At 37.1% G+C, this 16,605-nt stretch overlaps 1 protein-coding gene across 1 annotated transcript; it reads right to left on the bottom strand.

Moving 5' to 3' along the window:
* Nucleotides 1–13,011: 13,011 nt before the first annotated feature.
* On the bottom strand, nucleotides 13,012–13,992 carry LOC129642285 (S-adenosylmethionine decarboxylase proenzyme-like). Its single transcript, XM_055566826.1, has one exon. The coding sequence runs from the start codon at nucleotides 13,975–13,977 to the stop codon at nucleotides 13,012–13,014; it is 966 nt and encodes a 321-aa protein (XP_055422801.1). The 5' UTR covers nucleotides 13,978–13,992.
* Nucleotides 13,993–16,605: the final 2,613 nt, after the last annotated feature.

The raw sequence follows: 16,605 nt of genomic DNA, 5'->3' as shown, positions 1-16,605 counted from the left end.
TCACTGCAGCTGGAGAAAGCCTGTGTGCAGCAACGAAGACCCAGGCAAAAAAATAAAGAAATGAATAAAATCACAACATAAAAAAACATTTTTAAAAAAAGGTTGTATTGATGGCCACTATGGAGAACAGTATGGAGATTTCTTAAAATACTAGGAATAAAATTACCATATGACCGCAAAATCCCACTACCAGGCATATACTGTGAGAAAACCATAATTCAAAAAGACACAAGTGCTCCAATGTTCATTGCAGCACTATTTACAAGAGCTATGACAAGGAATTAACCTAAATGTCCTTGGAGAAATGAATGAATAAAGAAGTTATGGTACATATATATAGTGGAATATTACTCAGCCACAGAAAAAGAACAAAGTTGAACCTAGAGCCTGTTATACAGGTGAAGTAAGTCAGAAAAACAAATATCATATATTAATGCATATATATGGAATCTAGAAAAATGGTCCTGCTGAACCTATTTGCAAGGCAGGAATAAAGACACAGACATAGAGAACATACTTGTGGGCACAGTGAGGGATGTGGAGGTGGGATGAATTGAGAGAGTAGCATTGAAACATGTATATTACCATATTTAAGACAGTGGGAAGTTACTATATAACACAGGGAGCTCAACCTGGTGCTCTGGGACAACCTAGAGGGGTGGGATGGGATGCGAGGAGGCAGGGAGGTTCAAGAGGGAGGGAACACATGTTGTTGTATGGCAGAAACCAACACAGCATTGTAAAGCAATTATCCTCCAATTAAAAAAATAAAGCTTTCCTAAATAATCAATGTGTCCAGGATAAAATCAAAATGGTGGCTATTTAAAATACAACGTAAGAAAAATTTCTGGAATTCAGTTAATGCTTTAATGAAAGAAGTTTATAGTTTTAAATACTTAAAAGTAAATCAGAAGAAAAGAAAATATAAAATTTAAGTCTCTGACATAATGGTAATACATGAAATCCAAGAAAACCAACTGAAAATTATTAGAAGTAAAGAGAGGCTTCACTCACATTTGTCTGCTCCAGCACTTCCTCACTTTGCCACCATGTCTTGCTGCTTCCCAGTCTTTAGCTTACAAAAGGAGATGAAGGGCTAGCTCCCTTCGATTTCATTCTACACCATCCCATAAGATTGTTCTAGAGGAGGTTGCTTGACTTTCCAGGCCAAACTTGAATAGGATCCAGTAAAAGAATAAATTAAAAACCAAATAAAAGTGAAGAGAAGATTTAAAAAAGATTGTATTGAGATATAAATGACCTGCTGGTGAATTCACTCACTTTAAGTGTACAGCTCCATGAATTTTAGAATGTTCACAGATTATACAACCATGACCACAATCTAATTTAGACCGTTTTTATCATGCCCTCAAAGAAACCTTAGGCCCACTTACAGTCATTACCCTCCCTGCCCCTCGAAAAGATCTTTGAAGGCCCAGCTGATGCGTTAGCTTATAGATGGTACCTTGCAAGGATAAGGTGCCATCTTCTGAGATGCAGGATACATCCTAAATGAAAGGCCATATGCCTTCAGTGAGCAGGAAACAAGAGTCTTGGAAGCAGTTGGTGAAAGTAGGAGTCAACCTTCTTATCATCATCTCAGTGATTTACTTGGGAAGTAGATTTGTCACTGAAGCTCTAAATCACATGGTTCTAGAGATTTTGGTTCCTAAAAGGGGAATGCTTTCATCAAGTGACACAGCAAGGGTCTCATTAAGCCTTAAGGTATGGCTGTCACCCAGGCACCCTGGGTGCCTTTTTTTCAATGGATTAGCAGGGCAAATTGACTTGATAATCAGGAAGTGATACGACTGCTGTTACACAATGGAGTCAGGGAAGAATCTGATTGAGAACCAAGTGATTCAATGGGGTTCCTATTGGGGGTCCTCTGTCAAATTATGACAGTGAGTGGACATGATCAGCAGCCATGAGTTGAGAAGGGCATGGTTTCCAGAATTTAGATCTCTCAGGGCTGGATGTCTCACTCACGTCACTAAGTAAGCCACCAAGAAAAGCAGAGGTACTTGCTGAAGTTGTGATTGATCTGGAATTGATAGTATAGGATGCTAATGATTATTAATCAGCCCTGAAACTAGCTGCAGTCATGGGGATTGTAATTTGTGCCACTACTCTTTTTCATTTAACTTTTCCCAGGAAATGAGAGCAATCAGAATCCTGGAGGAACTGTATCTGAAGTAAACTTATTATGTGAAGCAAGTGGATTCCAAAGGTGCAATTCAGTTCAGTTTACTCAGTCATGTACGACTCTTTGTGACCTCATGGACTGCAACACACCAGGCTTCCCTGTCCTTCATCATCTCCCAGAGCTTGCTCAAACTCATGTCCATTGAGTTAGTGATGCCATCAACCATCTCATCCTCTGTCATCCACTTCTTCCCCTGCCTTCAATCTTTCCCAGTATCAAGGTCTTTTCCAATTAGTTGTCTCTTCGAATCAGGTGACCAAAGTATTGGTGCTTCAGTATTAGTTTTTTCAGTGAATATTCAGGGTTTATTTCCTTTAGGATTGACTGGTTTTATTTCCTTGCAGTCCAAAGGACTCTCAAGTCTTCTCTAACACCACAGTTTAAACACATCAATTCTTTGGCGCTCAGCCATCTTTATGATTCAACTCTTATATCCATACATGACTATTGGAAAAGTCCATAGCTTTGACTAGATGGACCTTTGTTGGCAAAGTAATGTCTCTGCTTTTTAATACGCTATCTATATTGGTCATAGCTTTTCTTCCAAGCAGCAAGCGTCTTTTAATTTCATGGCTGTGGTCACCATCTGCAGCGATTTTGGAGCCTAAGAAAATGAAGTCTGTCACTATTTCCATTGTTTCCCTATCTATTTGTTATGCAGTGGTGGGACCAGATCCCATGATCTTAGTTTTTTGAAAGTTGAGTTTTAAGCGATCTTTTTCATTCTCCTCTTTCACCTTCATCAAGAGGCTTTTTAGTTTCTCTTTGCTTTCTGTCATAAGGGTGGTGTCATATGCATATCTGAGGCTACTGATATTTCTTCCAGCAGTCTTGATTCCAGCTTGTGCTTCATCCAGCCCAGAGTTTCTCATGATGTACTCTGCATATAAATTAAATAAATAGGGTGACAATATACAGCCTTGACATACTCCTTTCCCAATTTGGAACCAGTTCATTGTTCATGTCCAGTTCTAACTGTTGCTTCTTGACCTGCATATAGATTTCTCAGGTCTAATATTCCCATCTCTTTCAGAATTTTCCACAGTTTGTTGTGATCCACACAGTCAAAGGCTTTAGTGTACTCGGTGAAGCAGAGGTAAATGTTTTTATGGAAATTTTTTGCTTTTTCTATGATCCAACAGAAGTTAGAAATTTGGTCTCTGGTTCCTCTGCCTTTTCTAAATTCAGCTTGTACATCTGGAAGTTCTGGGTTCATGTACTGTTGAAGTCTAGCTTGGAAGATTTTGAGCATTACCTTGCTAGCATGTAAAATGGGTACAATTGTGCAGTAGCTTGAACATTCCTTGGCATTGCCCTTCTTTGGGATTGGAATGCAAACTAACCTTTTCCAGTCCTGTGGCCACTGCTGAGTTTTCCAAATTTGCTGACATATTGAGTGCAGCACTTTAACAACATCATCTTTTAAGATCTGAAGTAGCTAAGCTGGAATTCTATAGCCTCCACTAGCTTTGTTTGTAGCGATGCTTCCCAAGGCCCACTTGGCTTGACACTCCAGGATGTCTGGCTCTAGGTGAGTGATCACATGATCATGGTTATATGAGTCATTAAGATCTTTTTTTGTATTATCCTTCTGTATATTCATGTTACCTCTTCTTAATATTTTCCTCTTCTCTAAGGTCCACACACCATTTCTGTGCTTTATTGTGCCCATTTTTGTATGAAATGTTCTCTTGGTATCTCTAGTTTTCTTGAAGAGATTTCTAGATGTAATGCTGACATGTAATGACACTGTATTTCCCTAACCAGAGTCTACCTGGGATGAGGCGTTCATCTCCCTACCTGCTGGGAATGTTGTCTGCTGATGGCTGAGTTGAATGCCTCCCCTGCAAGTTCCATTGACCAGGAGAACTGCCTTGGCCATGGTCCCACTCTCTCTCAAGGGACATTTTAAAGAGGTAACATCACTGGTCTATGCATAGGCCCAAAAAGGCCCAGAAGATGTGTTAGTCGCTCAATTGTGTCCAACTGTTTGTGATCCCATGGACTGCAGCCCGCCAGGCTTCTCTGTCAATGGAATTCTCCAGGCAATAATTCTGGAGTGGGTAGGCATTCCCTTCTCTAGGGGATCTTCCTGACCCAGGGATTGAACCAGGGTCTCCTGCAATGCAGGTGGATTCTTTACCATCTGAGCCACAGGGAAGCCCACAAAGGCCCGGGTCTTTCTATAAATCTGACATTTCTGAAGTACTATCTTAACTTTAGAGCTCCCTATGGGACACAACTGAGAGACTTCACTTTCCCTTTTCACTTTCATGCATTGGGAAGGAAATGGTAACCCAACTCCAGTGTTCTTGCCTGGAGAATCCCAGGGACGGGGGAGCCTGGTGGGCGTCTATGGGGTTGCACAGAGTCGGACATGACTGAAGCGACTTAGCAGCAGCAGCAGCAGCATGGGAATGACTGAGACAGGATAAGTGTCCTCTTTGCCTTAAATTGCTTCCTTAACTGCCTTGGAGTGCCTATATCATTCTCAAAGACCCTCTCCCAAAAGCACTTGCACACAGTTCTCTGATTCAGTCTATTTTGCACAGAACCCGTCCATGTCAAACATTAATTGAGTCTATGCAAAAAACTAAAGTCAGCAACTGATAATTTACTTACTAAATGTAATTACAGAAGCAGTCAAAAGAGTTAATTCACTCCTTTATTCCCCCCCCATTTCTTTGTGTGTGTGTGTGTATGTGTATGTGTGTGTGTGTGCGTGTGTGTGTGTGTGTGTGTGTGTGTGTGTGGCTTGAGTAAGGCTCCTTTCTTGCCTTTTTTTTTGCAATTTGATTCAATTTTCTAAATTCCAACCTACGAAAGACTCCTCTTTCAGACTGGATGCCTTTTAACATAATAAACTCATGAATTTTATCTAATTTTATTATAAGAATTGACAGACTACTAGGCAGAACATGGAATCATTAATGGATTGCAATATTTTATATATAGCTGCAAATTAAAATCTCTTCCCTCAAGGTTAACAACATGATCAATTATATGACCACTTGCTTTTATTTGGTAGAGTTATAGCTAGATTTGTTGTGAAGGACAAATTATTGAACTTTCATCAATTTACTGGATAAGAAGTTGCCTTGCAAGGAATATTAGCATTGTGTTGGGAAACCCTTATCAAATCTGGCCTTCTTTTTATTAATCCATTACATCATTTGCTTGCACATGGAAGTCCAGTACACAAAAGTTACTTTCTCCTTTTTAAATATATCCAAACATATTAGCTATGCTTAAACTCTATGTGATCTGGCAGCTTGAGTATTATATAATTAAATTAGTTGTATATAATAAAAAAAAATAAAGACCAAGTAGTTCTGTGAAACACACACAAACGTGAGTGCCTGTGCACACAGAGACCACACACGCCCCATATGTCACATCAACCACAGAATTTATTTCAACACACTAGCATCACGATCACAAAATAAGCTCATTAGTATACTTATAAGATAATATATAACTAATATAATGTGATTTGGTACAGAGATAAACTACAAACAGAACAGAATAAATAATTTATAAATAGAACATTATGTGTATTTTCACCTGATTTATCAAAGAAAGAAAAGATACTGCATGTATAGGAAAGAATGCTTTATCTTTTCAGTAAATGGTGCTGAGTTTAATATAGCTATACAGAGAAAAAGTACTTTGGCTTCTACCTCACCACATAAACAAAAGTCAATTCTAGGTGGATTGCTGAAATGCAATTTATTAATAAAAGAAGATGTTAGAGCAAAACATATGAGGGCATTTTCATGACCTTGGAGTAGGCCAAGAAATATTAAATAGGACAGAAGAAGTATAAGCATGAAAGAAAAGAGTTGAAAAACTGTATTATGTTAAAGATAATTTCTGTCCTTAAAAGTTACTGTAAAGGAAGTGAAGAGGTGAGCTATGCACTGGGAGAAAATACTCACAATCCATATGCATGACAAAAGGCTTCTGTTAAGAGTATAGAAAGAATCCTTACAAATCGATAAGAAAAAGATTGATGACCCAACAAAAGTGGGCCAGATTTCCAGATGTGAAGAAACTTTATGAATAAGGATATTCCAGTGGCCAGTAAACTTATAAGCTGATGCTTAAATTCATTAGTTATAAGAGAAATGTGAATTAATCCAGGATATAACATAATAATACTTCATAACCACCAATATGATTACAAAAAAAAAATGTTGGTGAAGAAAGAAACTGGATTCTTGTACAATGCTGGTGGAACTGTGAATTGGTACAACTTTGGAACATATGAATATTCTAGCAACAAGTAGTTCAACTCATAGGTTTATTTAGTAAAAATCATACATATGTTTTCCAAAATGTATAATGTACCATTCATAATCATCAAAAACTATAATTACCAAAATATTAATACATAATAGAACTGATGAACAGACACACAGAATAAATAGGAATGTGAATGAGCGATACACAGTTTAAGCAACAATACTGATGAAGCTTGCAAACACATTGTTAAGGGAAAGAAACTAGCAAGAGAAAGTTCCATCATATAAAGTGTAGTTCCATCTATATAAAGCATAGGAAATAGCAAAATTAATTTATTCTTTTAAAATTCAGGATAGTGGTTTTCCTTACTGATACAGTGATTGGAAGGGAGAATAATGAGAACCTTTGGTAATTGTCTGTTTTTTGGTCTGGAGCTGGTTATACAAGTCTGTACACTTTATGCCAATAAACTGAGCAGTATGCTTAATTTCACTCTTCTCTACGTGTATTTATGTCAATACAAATAGGAAATGATGACTCTCATCTTTTGAAGAAGAAACCTCTAGGTATATTTCAATATCCCTCTGACTTTAGATGATATCAATTATTGGGTTGGCCAAAAAGTTCATTCGGGTTTTTTTTCCCATATGATGTTATGGAAAACCAGAACGGATTTCTTGGCCAATCCAATATTTTTTGCCTATCTATAGTTACTGTTATGGTGTTGGCAGGTATTTCTGGGATTTTACACCTAGTATTTCAGGAGAACATGGTTCCAAAACTGTGTTACTCCTGCCAGTCCTCAGCAGTCTGTTCTAGGTCAGGAATACGTAGAGCTGTGTGTGCATCAGATTTGTCTCCAAATAGTCTGCCTCAGTTGATCTGTGTTGTGGTCGTTAACTTTCCCTGGTACATCTAGTAGGAAACCAGAGTCATGGAACCATTGGACCAGACTTCTAAAGACAGCCTTAGCATATTTCTATAGTCATCTTGACAGCAGAGGGGTAAACAGTTGGTTAGAATTTTAAAAGTCATATTTGGCCATCTGCATCAAAATTACTTCCTGGCCCCTAAGACTTTGATTTACTGCATTTGAGTTGACAAAAAAATTTAACAAGGAGTTGAAAAAAATTTTTAACAAGCATCTCAGATGATTCTTATATTAATTAAAGTTTCAGAAACATTGTTGTAAAATCCATACATTTCTTAACTTTCTGAAGAGGAAAAATTAATTATTATAGCACATAGTAGTGCCATCTATCTACCCCCAGATACTTTCTCCTAACTTCTAGCATCTCATTTTTCCAAGCTAAATATCAAACTCCTAAAATTTAGCAAGTATAAAATTGAGACTATGGGAGATTTACATAAAATGATCGCTTAGTCGTCTCTTAGCAGTTTACAGTTTACCCAATTTACTTATGAACAGTTCTTTCCAGGAAAATGAGAAAAAAGTACTTGTATCTCTTGCCACCAGAAAATGTAACCAAAGTTTTAAAACAAAGAAAGAAAAGAGTGCAGTACATAGCCACTGATGATACAGACAGTGAGGGCTAATTTCTATCTCTGTCCGAATGACAAGTCACTTTCCTAGATTTTTACATGGACCACAAGCAAAGAAAAATGCTTTTTCACTGTCAATGATATTTTTATTAAAACACTTCTTTATTATTCATCAGATCAGATCAGATCAGCCGCTCAGTCGTGTCCGACTCTTTGCGACCCCATGAATCGCAGCATGCCAGGCCTCCCTGTCCATCACCAACTCCCGGAGTTCACCCAGACTCATGTCCATCGAGTCAGTGATGCCATCCAGCCATCTCATCCTCTGTCGTCCACTTCTCCTCCTGCCCCCAATCCCTCCCAGCATCAGAGTCTTTTCCAACGAGTCAACTCTTCGCATGAGGTGGCCAAAGTACTGGAGTTTAAGCTTCAGCATCATTCTTTCCAAAGAAATCCCAGGGCTGATCTCCTTCAGAATGGACTGGTTGGATCTCCTTGCAGTCCAAGGGACTCTCAAGAGTCTTCTCCAACACCACAGTTCAAAAGCATCAATTCTTCAGTGCTCAGCCTTCTAGTCAAAGTAAAACAAAACAATTTAACTCCCATATAAATAATGCTTGTATTGTTAAGGACTCTTAGCAGTATATACTAGATGCTTCCAAAATGGCTGACATACAGCCCTCATTAACAAAACATCGAATAATCACTTCTAAAGAAAGCAGGAAAGAATTTCATTTTTATTCTGGTGGACTCAAACATTATCACTAATAAGGGGCTGTATTACTTCAAGGGGGGAGGTGGTTGTAAGACAGATTATGAGCTTTGATCTGTTGCCTGATTTCTGGGGCTTATCGCAAGCCATTATATTTACTATGGAGGTTTTCTATTTTCCTGTTTGTTTACTATATAGTAAAAAGAAAATTGATGAAAGCTTAAAAAGAAAGCCAGTCAACTATCTAATCTAATGAGAAGATGAGTGAAAACAAAGACTCATCTTCAGTTTTTATCAAGTGAAACTGTTCAGTTTCTTTGGACAAAAAAAATATTTAGGTTGAAAACTGTTTTAATGTCTTTGATATAATGCCAGTTATTAAGTTTATAAATCACCTTCAAAGCAATTAAAGTTTAAGCTTATGAAGTTTTTCTTTTTTTAGTTTTGCTCTGCTGTTCGAAGATAACTGTACTTTATTTTTATCATAATAATCTCCACTTAGGTAAGTAACAATAGCAAGGGTTGTATAAGGGCTGTTTGGATTACAAGTATGTATCTTGGAAAATATCTAAGATTTAATAAAATCTGATCAAGAACTATCAGGGAACATTTTGAAAACCATGAACACCATTTTCCTTTAATATAGTATTAATACTTGATGATATTTTATTTTATTTCATTCCTATAATGGAAGGAGGTTTTCTCTTTCTCCCCCACCCCTTCTCTTCATGTGTGAAGGAATAAGGTTGGTTTATATGTATATGGTTTCTGGGGGAAAGTGGAGGGAAATTTTCAGGAATGAAACAATGTAGTATGAAGTTCTCAAAGAAGCAGGCCGTAGCTAAAAGTCATTGCATTTATGAGGGGGAAAGCTAATTCTAAATTGCACTCAGCAGAGATCAAGAAATAACAGCATGAAGTTTTATTGCTACAAGAATCAATACTTGGGTCTTTTCCCTTTGTGAAATGATGTTTGACTCAGCAGATGAAAGATTGGAAATTTGTGTGCAGAATGCACGATGCTCTCTTTCTTATTTTTTTTAACCATGGGCTCTAATTATAGACACAGGAGATCAGTCCTGGGTGTTCATTGAAGGGACTGATGTTGAAGCAGAAACTCCAATACTTTGGCCACCTGATGCGGAGAGCTGACTCATTTGAAAAGACCCTGAGGGTGGGAAAGATTGAGGGCAGGAGGAGAAGGGGACGACAGAGGATGAGATGGTTGGATGGCATCACCAACACAATGGACATGGGTTTGGGTGGACTCTGGGAGTTGGTGATGGACAGGGAGGCCTGGCGTGCTGCAGTTCATGGGGTTGCAAAGAGTAGGACAGGACTGAGCAACTGAAATGAACTGAACTGAGGTGTCATTTGACAGATGGTTTAATACAGAATTTGATAACATTTGAGCTACTTTGTATGCTTGCTGGAAACATTAACACATTTAAAACAAGATTTTAATACACATTTTGCGGCTGCATGGTCACTTTCTCTTTAGTTTTATTATCTAGGTTAATGCAAAACGGGGTAGGATTCTTTATAGTCCCACTGTGTGATTTAAAAAAATCTCTTCTTTTAAGAAAATACTTAGATAAGCCATTTGGGAACAGATTAACTTTCTACTTTTTAATAAACCAATTTGAGGAACACTTCAGGTACTGGCTAGAATCAGCCAAGCAGGAAGTTACAACTTTGATGTTTCTGAAAAAGAATTAAAGACACTTTCAGAGAATATTTGTAACAGAGACAAAGAGAGAGAGACTCCAATAAGACTACTCAGGATGCTGCATGGACAGTGCGTTACAACTAAGGAATGGGAGTTCTAATTCTGTTTCTACTGAAAACCAGCTGAAGAAAAAATGGAAACATTACAGTCATCTTGGGATGCAGTGTCCTTATCAAGAAAAATAGACAGTTAATCTTCAAAGTTTCCTTAACCGTTAGAGTCTATATAATTTCTCAGCAATTACATTCCACTTAGAGTCTATATAAATAGAATGTAAGATTTTTTACTTTGGTCTGTACATGGTGAAATACATAAAAATTTATTGAAGTATGGTTTGTTGACTTTTTGTGGTTTGCTAGTTTTTCTAATTCCTTGGCCAAGCCTGCAAGAATTCATTCCTATGTCCTGAATACAGAAGGTGATTGAAGCTCATGAAACTTGATAGAAAAATTGTGACTCAGTGATAAATAAAAAATCATATTTAGTTGGTTATAGCCTGTTTTTCAGATTAGTGAAGATAAGTTTAAGTATGTTCATTAGACTTTTAGATTTCTTCTAGGGGATTTGAATGTCATATTGGCACCATCTATAGATACTTAAGGTGAAGTACACCCACAACGATTTCATTCTATGATAATTTTTTAATCTGTTTTATTTATTTTATCTGTTTTATTTAAGCTAATTAGCATAAACTCCAATCAATCAGGAGTTTAACTAAATAGTTAAATTTAACTATTTAACTATTTAGTTAAATATTATTAACTATTTAACTAATAGTTAAATATAAGCCACAACTAGGATTAGTCTAGTTGGATAAAAACCATCAGGTAGACATTGTTCTTCCTTTTGCCAGTTTGTATTCTGGACACACAATATCTATGCTTTTAGTATTTTATTGAACTCCTATAATGTCTGTAAAAAGTTAAAATTTCATTTTTAATAATGAGTAGCAAATCATTTTAAAGTTTAAATCATCAATTAATGTTTCATTTTTGATGAGTTCCACTAAGCTTATCTTAAGAATTTTAAAAGGAGAATTAATTTTTTCCTAAGCACCATTCTTGAAATTTTCAATGCTCAAATGCAAAAGTAACCTCTTAAGTCAAAGACATGTCTATATGAAATTCCTAAGTAGAAGTAGAAAACAAAAAATAATTTGTTTAGATGAATGAACCTTATCAATGTGTAGGGAAACATATATAGTTGAGACTGTTTTGTGGATTTAGATTCTAATTTTCCAAGCACAGTAACAATTAATGGGAATATATCAAAGGTGGTATATTTGTCAGTAAATTTTCATGAACATAGGAAGGGGCAAGCACATTAATTAAAGACATTTGAAGAAAGAGGGCATGTCTGAAGTCTTGTTTCTGTAGGAGGAAGCAGAAGAAAACCCCTGCTTTTTTTTTTTTAGAAGCTCATTTTATTTAATGGGGGACACCAAATGGCACAGTTTCCATACAGTTAGTTCTGCCAATATTCCCTAGTACCAATCTATGCCTTCTTTGCTAATCAACAATAGTTTATTCCAAAAGAGCTCATGGCAATGAAAAATGTCAAACTCCATTGACCTTAAAAGAAAATTAAGCCTAGGGTCTACCCCCGCCTTACCCCTCTGGGGTATAGATTAGTATAGAACCCACAGTGTAACAGTGTATTGCTTTATTGAGGGGGTGTGGTTGGGAAGGGAGACACCATGGTAACGGAAGGAATCAAAGTAATACAAGTACAGGAAGCAGTGTTAAAATATAAATACACAGAATGGATAGTTTTCTTAGATGACGCCACTAGTGGAAGAAAAACTTTAATTGCTGTTGCAAAAACATCTGTATGAAGTAGAAATTGGTTTCAATAACCTTAGTAGAGAATATGTTCTAGAAAGTGGAGGTAACTGGACATAAAATCCTGCTGCTGCTACTGCTGCTAAGTCGCTTTAGTCGTGTCTGACTCTGTGCAACCCCACAGATGGCAGCCCACCAGGCTCCCCTGTCCCTGGGATTCTCCAGGCAAGAACACTGGAGTGGGTTGCCATTTCCTTCTCCAATGCATGAAAGTGAAAAGTGAAAGTGAAGTCGCTCAGTCGTCTCCCATGGACTGCAGCCCACCAGGCTCCTTTGTCCATGGGATTTTCCAGGCAAGAGTACTGGAGTGGGGTGCCATTGCCTTGGCAGCAATTAATAGAACAGTCCCAGATGGCTAGGCTGAGGCCAACACCTAATGAGGACGAAAGCCTTGTCTGTGGGGAATTTTGGATGACACCTGGAGAAATATTACACTGTGCATAAACCAAATTGAATTGTTTTCACAAGTGTTGTAAAGTTTCATATAGTAAAAGGTTTTTTCTACATGCACTTCAATTTCACAGCAAGAGTGGCATAGGATACCTAAACGCAGAAGAGAGCATTCATGCAAGATATCTAACTCCTTGATATAATAATGCATACGATTCAAAATGATTACACTATCATTACATCTAGGGCTTTCTGCAACTACGAGGTGGTGGTTATGGAAAGCATGGCCCTTGGAATCAATATCTAAAAAGCAGCCACCACCTTCTATGTGTGTTCTCTTTTTGTGTTTTTTCTTCATGTTTCTTAATCAACTCTACTGTTGTTGCTACTTCTTAGCAAAACTGGTAAAAACAAAATTGTAATCATTGAACAAAGCGCTCTGGCAATCAAGACATTTAAAACCTTCAATCTTCTGGGGTGAGGAAAGCACTGTATGACATTTAGAACTCTGCTTTACAAACAGGGTGGTCACAAATTTTCCTGGCTTGAAGACTTCCACAACTTTCCTGATCAGGTCATCATAGGAGGTCTGACTTAAGTTTGTTTCAAAGCTAACATAAGAAAATTCTGGTTCTGGAGTGATGTGAATAGTCCAATAAGTTCCATCCGATTTCATCCCATTCATTGAATACCCACAAGGATTGAACATTGTGGCATCAATGACAGAACCTGGTATCAGGTCACGAATTCCACTCTCACGAGTGACATCCTTTGCAGTAACACCATCTTTCATGTAGAACTGGTCCATAACTGCTGGGTCAAGCTCACTCATCAGAATTTCCAGGGTTTGATCTGGCTGATTGATTTTCCTACTCTCTGGGAAATCCAAAGTATACAAGTACCAACAGTCAGAATTCATGCGTCCCATACAATATGCTGCTCCATTTGGGAAAATTGCATTAAGGAACTCTATTTCTTCCTGGAAATTCCGGTGTGGGTAACCTTGGTGAGAAGGCTTCATGAAATTCTTACGAGAATAAAAGAAACTTTGAATTAAGTCAAACCCACTGTAATCCCTAGCAAGTTTCAGCAAGAGGGTGGTACCACGTGTCTTCAAAATGAAACGTCTCTTGGAGGCAAACATGCTACTCTCACTGAGTACATAAGCTTCGTGCTTGTCAGCTTTTGTCACACTTATGATTGAACACTGCACATCCTTCAAAAGTATGTCCCACTCGGATCTTGGGATGGTGCGAAGATCCCCAAATCCTTGGTTTGCGTCGGGTTGCTGCCTGGAGAACCAAATCTCTAGCAGTTTCTCGGTCCCTTCGAAAAAATGTGCAGCTTCCATCACCGTGAGACTAGTGAACAACCAACCACCACAGAAAATCAACTAAATTAAATCTCTTCTCCCGCCGCCCCTGCCACCGCAGATTGTTCCAGCTGTGTTACTAAAGTTCAGGTTCCTTCTTTTTTTTTTTTTTTTTTTGGCTATAATTTTATATTAACTTAAAAAAAAAGGATTAATAAAATTTTCCCGGCTTTCTGTGTGTGGGTGAGCAAAAGTTGAACGTGAGCCTGTTGGAGATAGAGGCAGATACAGCTCAGTCTCTCGTAGTCCACTGTTTCCCCGTTAGAGAGAGTAGAGCGAGCGCTAGCTAATGTCGCCGGCCATACTGTGGGAGCCAACCCCTGCATTTTAAATGTATGCTCAGGAATTATTTGCTAAACCTTGCTCCTTAACCAATAACTATAGTGAATGGAATAATAACAATTTGACTGAACCTGAGGAATCAAAGGAGTGACTTTTAAAGACAAAAGTGAAGTCACTGAACTTACTCTTCTTACTGTTTTATTGATTAGCCGTTTGTTTCATTGCTTTAACTGTATTGAATAGGTATTTTGGAAGAAAAACAATGAAAACTACACTAACTCTATACATAATTAAATGTTTCTATGGAATTGTTTTAAGTTCCACTAGTTAGTAGTCCCTCAAAGGTTTTGTGCTTTTTCCAAGAAAGTATTGCATAATGCCATTTGCAGTAAAATGGATGCAAGTTGAGATTAACACACTAAGTGAAGTCAGAAAGAGAAATTCAAACACCATATGATATCACTTACATGTGAAATCTAAAAAATGACATAAATGAAACTATCTATGAAACAGAAACAGAAACAGAATGAGGGACACAGAGAATAGGCTGGTGGTGCCAAGGGACTGCAGGTGGGAGAGCGATGTATTGGGAGTTTGGGATTAGCAGATGAAAACTGGCGGATATATAGAATGGATCAACAAAAAGGCCCTACTGTAGAGAAGAGGGAACTATATTCAGAGTCCTGTGATAAACCATAATGGAAAAGAATATGAAAAAATATATATAGGTGTATGTTTTATATAGATGTATAACTTAGTCACTTTGCTGTACAACAATAAACACAACCTTGCAAATCAACTTTATTTCAATAAAATATAAATAAAATTTGTAAAAAGCACATCAGTATTCATCAACTTAGAGAAACCTACATCTCTCTAAATGACTTAGATGTTTTCAGATAGTTCCAAATTAGCAAGGGAAAAATGTGAGAATGTGTTCCACTGATTTCTATGATAATCCTGTAACAATGGATAAATTAAGCCATTAGAAGAATACTGACAAGTGAGGTATTCTGATTAATTGCATTTTTCTGAGGAACAGAGGTCTAGTTTCCAAATCTTTCTTTGTTCTGACTGTCACTAAAAGGAAGAAACATTAACTCATTTTAGTAAGCGCTAAGCACTACATGTTTAGAAGTAGTTGGAGATGTTTAGAGTAAATGTATACTACCTAGATATAGCCCATTCATTTCCATTTATTTGCAATCCTAAAATATGAGCTTATTTTGTTTGGCTTTGCTTTTCCATTCTCAGAGTTACAAGCTCACTATAATTGGAGTCAAAATCATAAATTAAACCTTTATAGTTATTTTCAGTTATAAATAAAAGTGATTTACAAGGATGCTATCAATTGTTTTGCATGTTTTATGGTGCTTTGATAATGTAAACTTTCTGCAACCCTATTTGAACTATTAATTTATCAAGTGGACTCATTAAAAAAATGTGAAATCAACTTTTTAAAACTTTAAAATAATGTATCTTGGAAAACCAGTCATGGTGAGTTTCTGTTGAAATTATTACAAGTTCTGAAGTTTAGTCTTATAAGTTTTTACTATCCTGCTGTTATTAATTTATTTATATATCAGATGTCTATGCAATATTCCATTTTTTGAATGTTTATGGAAGAAAAGTTAACATGCTGTCCTTTAAAATACAGTCTTACTACTCCTCACATGGGAGGAAATATTCCTCAGCATTGTTCTAGAAGCGAGATTCCATGACGGAAAATCCAAGTAGGTTTCTGTGAGAGGAGAAGGGCTGAAAGTGAGTTCGACAGTCCTTGCATCTGAAAAGCTCTCAATCTGTGTTTTCAGGACTGAATCACTGCTCTCCCCGTGGTGGAATGTTAAACACACCAGGACACAGAGCTTTCTTTGCTCTCCTCTATTCTGCTTTTTGTCACCGCATCTCTTTATCTGCACTTTTTTTCTTTTTTATACTCTCATTTATTACCTAATGTCATATTTTTCTGCAAGAAATAATATGGTATTTTCTGCAAATGGACACCAAGCACAAATAGTAGTGTCTAAATAACCCCCTGGAGTTGAATTTATTAGATTTTCCCTGCTTACTCTTCTTTCACATATTTGTGCTGTACCAGAGAGAATGAGTCAGATAATTTAACAAGTAAACATGTCATTGAGTCATACAATGGAGAATTGGATCCCAAACATGTCTTTTATATGATAAAATTAACATTAAAACAGTATCATTAAAAAATAAGTTTACTGATAGCCTCACCCTAGTATCTATTATTTTTTTCTCAATTCCTCCAATCATATATGCCACTGAATTGATGGCCCCCCACTCCAGTACTCTTGCCTG

Source organism: Bubalus kerabau, chromosome 1, assembly GCF_029407905.1.
Source record: "Bubalus kerabau isolate K-KA32 ecotype Philippines breed swamp buffalo chromosome 1, PCC_UOA_SB_1v2, whole genome shotgun sequence".
Taxonomy (NCBI): domain Eukaryota; kingdom Metazoa; phylum Chordata; class Mammalia; order Artiodactyla; family Bovidae; genus Bubalus; species Bubalus kerabau.
The sequence above is the reverse complement of the archived record's forward strand: the minus strand, read 5'-3'. Positions and strand labels throughout refer to the sequence as shown.

Bases quoted from the DNA above. Each gene is read 5' to 3' on its own strand.
- LOC129642285 (XM_055566826.1), bottom strand. From the start codon at position 13,977: ATGGAAGCTGCACATTTTTTCGAAGGGACCGAGAAACTGCTAGAGATT.